The sequence below is a fragment of the Urtica dioica genome, chromosome 4, assembly GCF_054948205.1.
Source record: "Urtica dioica subsp. dioica isolate 48M chromosome 4, U.dioica_male_clone48M_v1_H2, whole genome shotgun sequence".
Taxonomy (NCBI): Eukaryota; Viridiplantae; Streptophyta; class Magnoliopsida; order Rosales; family Urticaceae; genus Urtica; species Urtica dioica.
In genome coordinates, this window is record NC_142759.1 from 11,293,817 (window position 1) to 11,301,066 (window position 7,250).

Genomic DNA, 7,250 nt, shown 5'->3' on the forward strand with positions numbered 1-7,250 from the left:
TCAAGTGAAGAGATCCAACCGATATATAAACACATGTTCAGTCACACACACAATCAATGTGGGACTATCCCACTTCAATACTCTCTCTCACGCGTAGCGTGACCAGACCAACCGAGTTACAATCTCCATTTAATATCCCTTGAGTCGAAGAGCACAATTGAATGATGACTTTAGCGTCCCAAGAGTGACGATGGCCATAAAAGAAACAAACATATAAGAGATTAATTTTTTTAGTGTGTGCGAGAGAGAACGCACTTTTGTTTCTCGTATAAAATTGTGCACTAAGATTCTTGACGTAACACATTAGATATTATCAGCGTTTAACCTTTATTGAACTCCTTACATCATTGAGGATTCTGACAAAGTACTCCATTAGAAAAAAATTAAAATAATAGCTAAATTGCTATAAATTTTATAATACTATTCACACTCTTAAATTATACTTAAAATAAAAGTTAATTGAATCCACCATATTAACCACTCTCTAAAATCTAAAAAACCTAGCTAGTATAATAATATATATGAATAAACATAGGTGATCTAAATTAACCATTATCTAAAATCTAACAACTTTACAATAAATCTGAATTGAGCATTTTTAAAAATTCACAATCGACCTAATATACATCAAGACCTTAGGCGGCGAAAATTAAAATTTAGGCTTTTTCATTATATTTACTATTTTTAGATTTTTCTACTTCCGAATCATGATCTTTGCACTTCTTCATCTATATTTACTAAAGCACAGGACATGAATAAATTCGATTTAAATATGCAGGATATGAATGTATCATCCGACTAAAATCTAAAGAACATGAATGATACTTTTTTAAAATATATGTATGGTTCACTTCTTAAAATGGTACTTTAAAAGATAATGAATAATGGTAAAATTAAAACAAACGGTTAAGATATGATTAGATCAAAAAAAAAAAAAAAAACAGTATATCCTCGGGATAATTATGATTATTCTCAAATAGAGTGGTAAACTCAGCATTTTAATAAAACGAATGTATATGATATTTTACCGAGAAAGAGAAGAATAATGTTTTATTTTGCAAGGTCTTTATTGCAAAACAATAGTGGGGTATAAATGTAATAAGAGAACAGAAGAAGCCCTGAATTACAAGGGCTCCCAGCGCCAAAATTATAAACTTCCTTTCGGCGCTCTCAGAATCTCAATACTCACCACCTTCCTTTTTCTCGGCCGCCGCGAGTCCCAAAGGTCAAAAAAGTCAACAGTCGGTCAAGACTTTTCAAACCTCCTTCAAAGAAGCAGTGATACTCTTCGGCGATGGAGTTCGTGAGCCCTGAAGGTCTCCGCTTGGATGGCCGTCGTGCCACAGAAGTAACTCCCTCTCTCTCTCTCTCTCTCTCTCTCTCGAATATATCATACAATGAATTCATGATGTCCTATTTTGTGTCTTGAAATTCAGCTGAGACAGATTCGAGCAGAGCTCGGAGCCGTGGCCAAAGCCGACGGGTAATTGATTTAGTTATGCTCTTAATCAAATTTATGGGTTCGAACAAATAATTTTTGTTTTGAGAGTATTGTTGCGGTTTCAGTTCTGCTATGTTTGAGATGGGAAATACCAAAGTAATCGCTGCTGTATACGGTCCCAGAGAGGTACATGAAATGAAAACACCCAATTTTTTTTTTATAGAAATTTTACTTCCAATAATTGTTTTCAGCTGTTAAAAATACAAGAAAAACTGATTTGTTTGCTGTTTTGCATTGTCAGGTCCAAAATAGATCCCAGCAACTGAATGACCAAGCTCTGGTTAGTGTTTATTCGTTTTTCTTTCTTTCTTTCTTTCTTATATCTAAATTTGATTAGCTGAATAATTGTTTTAGGTTCGGTGTGAGTATAGCATGGCTAATTTTAGTACCGGAGACCGGATGAGAAAATCAAAGGGTGACAGGTCTTGAAATTTTTCATACCTAGAAGTCATTTTTCTGGATCAGGAATTAGTTAACGTTGTCATGTTTTAATTATGGGTGTTGAATGTTAGGCGTTCGACTGAGATATCTCTTGTTATCCGACAATCTATGGAAGCGTGTATAATGACCCATCTCATGCCTCGCTCTCAGGTTCCATTTTGAACCCATCTCGCTATTTATACAACCTATATACTAGGCATCGAAATGTTTCTGAATTTTTTTTTTCTTCTTCTTTATACTTGTTTTTTCTTTTTCTTTTCTAGATAGATATTTTTGTCCAAGTTTTGCAAGCAGATGGAGGTAAATAATGAATTAGAATATTTTACTTTCAAAGTCATATTTTTTTCCTTTCTTTATATCTATATTGTTTGAAGATGTGGATTGATGTGTTGCAATGCGTTTCGGATACCAAAGGAACGCGGTCGGCGTGTATAAACGCTGCCAGTCTTGCCCTCGCAGACGCTGGGATTCCGATGCGCGATCTCGTCACTTCTTGCAGTGCCGGCTATCTTAATAGCACTGCTTTGCTCGGTAAATTCTTTTGGTTTTTTGTTTCTTGCAGCTTAAGTTTCTTATCGGAAGCCATTGTTCCACGTGAAAAGGGTTTTCTTGCCTGATGTTAGAAGTTCTGATGTTTTTACAGACCTGAATTATGTGGAAGATAGTGCCGGAGGCGCAGATGTTACAGTGGGGATTCTTCCGAAGCTCGACAAGGTTACTCTTCTTCAGGTAAATATATATTACCATCACCTAAGCATCTGGGTAAAATATCATCACTAAGCATCTGAAGAAAAGTGTACAACTTTCTATCTTCATTTATGCTAAATACTTTCGATAATTTCCAGTGTTAAAGAAGCAAGAAATTTTCATTCGCGTATTTTTTTTTAATGACGTGTCTTGACTTGACTTTTTATCATTCTTTGGGATCATAATGTTTTGTTTTTATTTGTTTGAATCTAGATGGATGCGAAGTTACCGTTGGATATCTTTGAAAACGTCATGCAATTAGCAACAGAAGGGTGTAAGGCTATAGCGAGCGAAATGAGAGAGGTAAGTTATTTATCCGTCCAAAAAAAAGGACTAGTCTTGTGATCGGTGGATCCGAACATGAAGCTCTAGAACGAATTTATTCATTGCCTTTCTTATGGTTTTCTCTAATGGTGTATGTCAGGTTCTTAAGGAGAATACAAAGCAACTGGAATGCCGACGAGGCAGATAAATTATTTATTTACTTTAGGTAAAGTTGTAGCAAGTAGTGTTTTTCTGAGTGACTTAACTTCAACGATGCAAAGCTTATTACCGGCTTTTTTTCTCGTTCGCACCCTTGGGAGGAATTTATTTTCAATGTATTGTGAAAGATAATATCTTATTGGTTGGATAGATAATTTCATGGTAGACTCGTTGACACTTTGTTTCTCATATATACACAGTCGAATATTATTTTGAAGATTTAGCTTTCTGTGTGAAAAACTTTTCTGCCACTTGGATCGGAGAATTTTTGGAGGAAAGTTCATAAGTTGTGCGGAGCCGAGCATCTTCTATTTGCGTATCCATCGAGCAACAATTACGCTTATAATTTTGTTTAAAGACTAGGCTATCACTGGTTTCAGCAAGAACAAGGAACAAGGAAGTTCTTTGTTGGTTTCAACTTCCGGCAAGAACAATGAAAATTCTTTTATACAAAAGTTCGATGAAAGAATTCGAAATTACTTTCAAGTTTCATAAAATACCTTTTAACCAGTCTCTCCGTTTTGTCGTATATTATTTTTATGTATAAAAAAATTGTATTGGTATATGACTATATGTTGTACTGAAGTGAAAAGTTTTTCCTTTCGTTTCTTTCGATATCTCTATGTTAGTTTTCCTCTCAAACTAAATTAAATAATTAATTATAGAGAAATTGCTCCATTTGTCACTAATTTCATAACATTTTCCCACTTTCCACAAAAATACTAATTTGTCCCAAAATACCACCGAGATGTCAACATTGTTGACATCTAAAATAGATGTCAACATTGTTGACATAGATGGTGGCATTTTGGAACAAATTAGTGTTTTGATGGAAAGTGGGAAAATGTTATGAAATTGGTGACAAATGAAGCAATTTCTCTTAATTATAACTATCTCACTCTACCAAACAACTTTTATTACTATCTCTGTGAGAGACAAATGCTAAATGATTTAATTTTATATTGGATATCCTATTAACCCATCAGAGTGGCGTAGCGGAAGCGTGGTGGGCCCATAACCCACAGGTCCCAGGATCAAAACCTGGCTCTGTATTTCAGTTGGGCTTTTGTTTATTGTTTTTTTTTCTCCCAATACACTATTAAGTGATTTGTTTTTGAGATTTGTAAATAAGTAGCCACTTAATGAGGGATCTTTTAAAATAATAGCCAAGGTTTGTGTTTTATTAAGCAATTAGCCAAAAAAAATTAATGTGCCTAAAATGCCCTTTCCCAATTCTCTAGATCAATTCAGTCGACGATGAACGAGGCCAAGTATGTTTCGTCCTCGAATTCCCGATCCTCTGGAGATCCGTCGAGATCCATCGTGCTCTTCTCTCCTTCCGCGAAATCGAATACCTCTATTCTCACCTCGCCACAGATCCGCTTTGATTCCCTTGCCGATTCCAGGCCATCTTCGTCGCATTTGCCGAGAGCCAGCCGCGCGAGCGCCGAAAGCCCGACCACGCGAGCGCCAAGTGCCGACCCCGCGCGCGCCTCTGCTGGTTCGCGCGACCAGCCGCCGCCTTATCTCTCCCTCCTTGCATCTTCTCTTCTTCTTCCTTGCCGCGCCCGTCCAGAAGCACCATCACCGAGCCTCCATCGCCGCGCGCGCGCCTCGCCGAGGAATGAAGAATCGCCGCGAGTCCCGGGAGCTCCGGTGAGCGTCTCCGACGAGGAAAAGAGAAAGTTGGCGGGTTGGGTAGCTCATTTCTTCCAGCGAGGTAAGGTTTCTTCCATGGCTGAATTGAAGATTTTAGAGATTAGGGTTAGACGAATTGATTTGGGGGTTTTGTAATTCCGAGATGAAATTGATGATCTGAGTTGTGGATTTAGTGATTCTCGGTGTGGTTATGATCAATTTGTGGTGGTTATGGATTTTTGAAGTGATGAGTTTGATTTTGGAATTGAGTTTTTGGCCGTGTGGTTGGTTGTTCTTGGCCGTGTCATTGAGTTTTGGTTGAGTTAGCCGTGAATTCTGCGTGTTGTTGATGCTGAGTTTAATCGAATTTACTCGGCTTCTTTCAATTCGCGGATCACTTTCGCCCGCAGTAAATAAAAAATGGTTATATTTACTGTTATATTTACCGTTAACGAATGATTTACTCAATTCTTAATAAGATTTACTGTTAATATGAAATAATTAGTAAATCGTATGTACTGTTATATTTACCGTTAACGAATGATTTACTCAATGCTTAATACGATTTACTGTTAATATGAAATAATTAGTAAATCGTATTTACTGTTATATTTACCATAAAAATGAATGATTTACTCAATGATTAATACGATTTACTGTTAATATGAAATAATTAGTAAATCGTATTTACTGCTAGATTAACTACAAAATGTTATGGTAAATAAATTTTACTTTTTGTTCTTGTTACGATAAATGAGATTTACTATTGTTCTTATTACGGTAAATAAGATTTATTGTTTTCTTGTTACGGTAAATAAGATTTACTATTGTTCTTGTTACGGTAAATAAGATTTACTGTTATTCTTGTTACGACAAATAAGATTTACTGTAGTTTTTGTTATTGTTAATTAGATTTACTAAATTTTTTTGTTATGGATGATATTATTTACTATGATAGTTAATAATATTAACCTAAGGGTATAATTGGAATATTGAAATGTTGTCATGATAAAGTGGCTATTTTCCTAAATATGTTAATAGTTGGGCTATATCTCTCGTTTCCATAATAAACTCAATTATTATTCACAACTCCTAATTACCAAGATCTCAGTTATATCTCTCGTTTATTATCTTTCTCCCTCTATTCTCTCTCTCACACACATATACGCACTTGCATTTATTCAAAACTAGGCGAGATTTTCTGTAGTATAAAGTATGAACTATCGCTCTCCTCATCACTACATATATGAATAATAAATTATTTATAATAAAATCACTAGTCTCACCTGAGAGGTTTAAAAGTGTTTATTGAAAAAAGATTATCATTTGACGACGCTTTAAGATGATTGGATCAATTATGTGTTGATGTTAGCTATTTGAAAATATTTTTCAAAATTTTGGGTAGTTTACATTTTGGAATATGGGGAGTTTCAAAGTTTAAACTCAATCATTTATGCGTTTTTTTAGAGTTTTTGTATTTATTCCTTGTTTGTTTGAAAATTGTTGAATTAATGAAGGGTGTTAATGTCTTTCAATATCCGTTTATAAATGTAGATGACTATTTGATATATATTAATTGTAATTTGACTGTTTTCAAATTTGATATCTTAATTAAGTTTATTACATATAGAACCCTTACAAAATTATAAACACCATAGCCCTTGTGCTACTGTTGCTCCAAGTCAACTGTAGGCACTTCATTTTCACTAAGCGCATTTCGTTTTTCAATCTAATGACGCTTCTTATTTTACTCACGAGGGGAAAATTATATCTTTAAATAGCCAATTTAAAGTTATGAATTTGCAAAATAACCAAAATTTATCTTAATTGAGTGAAATAACCAAAATGTGCAACAATCTGGTTTTAAAAAAAAATTGACCCCAAAATTAATTTGTTTGAAAGTGATAAATTACTTATAATAATCGTAAAAAAATTTAATCATGACTGTCATAAAAATATTGAAAACGTAAATTTGGTTACTTTGTTGAAAGTTGAAACTTTGGCAATTTTGCTAATCAATAAGTTTGAAATGACTATTTTGTACAATTTTTCTTTATATATATGTATATTTATCTAAAAAAAATGTATTTTTATCCCATGAGAAAATCTGTTTTAAAAAAATATTATGAAAGAAAATAAAAAATAAAATAGATCCCTATATACTACTAGCCTCTTGTGGTTTGAGTTTGAGAGAGGAAAAGATCGTCGGAAGTTTTATTTTTTATTTTTATCGTTTGATCTTTTGCTTTATATTTTAGTAGATATGAAAGAATTTCGGAAAAATAACTACACCACTTAATGCCAGCTAATTATTAAATTGCCAAGACTGTTTAAATGCCTCATTAATGACTCGATTAATCTCTTGTGCTACCACATTCCTGATAAATATAAAAACTTGCTCTCCAAGAAGTAGAAAAAAGGAAACTCATGCGAAGATATT

General features: G+C 34.1%; 1 protein-coding gene across 1 annotated transcript; it reads left to right on the top strand.

The window, feature by feature from the left end:
- Nucleotides 1-1,131: 1,131 nt before the first annotated feature.
- On the top strand, nt 1,132-3,787 carry RRP41 (3'-5'-exoribonuclease family protein). Its single transcript, XM_089613882.1, has 12 exons — nt 1,132-1,348; nt 1,437-1,483; nt 1,567-1,627; nt 1,743-1,781; nt 1,856-1,923; nt 2,014-2,092; nt 2,206-2,242; nt 2,357-2,473; nt 2,586-2,671; nt 2,903-2,992; nt 3,114-3,179; nt 3,373-3,787. The coding sequence occupies exons 1-11, from the start codon at nt 1,295-1,297 to the stop codon at nt 3,159-3,161; spliced, it is 726 nt and encodes a 241-aa protein (XP_089470008.1). The 5' UTR covers nt 1,132-1,294; the 3' UTR covers nt 3,162-3,179; nt 3,373-3,787.
- Nucleotides 3,788-7,250: the final 3,463 nt, after the last annotated feature.

Excerpts from the sequence above, each read along its gene's own strand:
- RRP41 (XM_089613882.1), top strand. The coding sequence starts at position 1,295 with ATGGAGTTCGTGAGCCCTGAAGGTCTCCGCTTGGATGGCCGTCGTGCC. Across the intron at positions 1,628-1,742 it reads CTGTATACGGTCCCAGAGAG|GTCCAAAATAGATCCCAGCA; the intron begins GTACATGAAATG and ends TTGCATTGTCAG. Across the intron at positions 1,924-2,013 it reads AGAAAATCAAAGGGTGACAG|GCGTTCGACTGAGATATCTC; the intron begins GTCTTGAAATTT and ends GTTGAATGTTAG.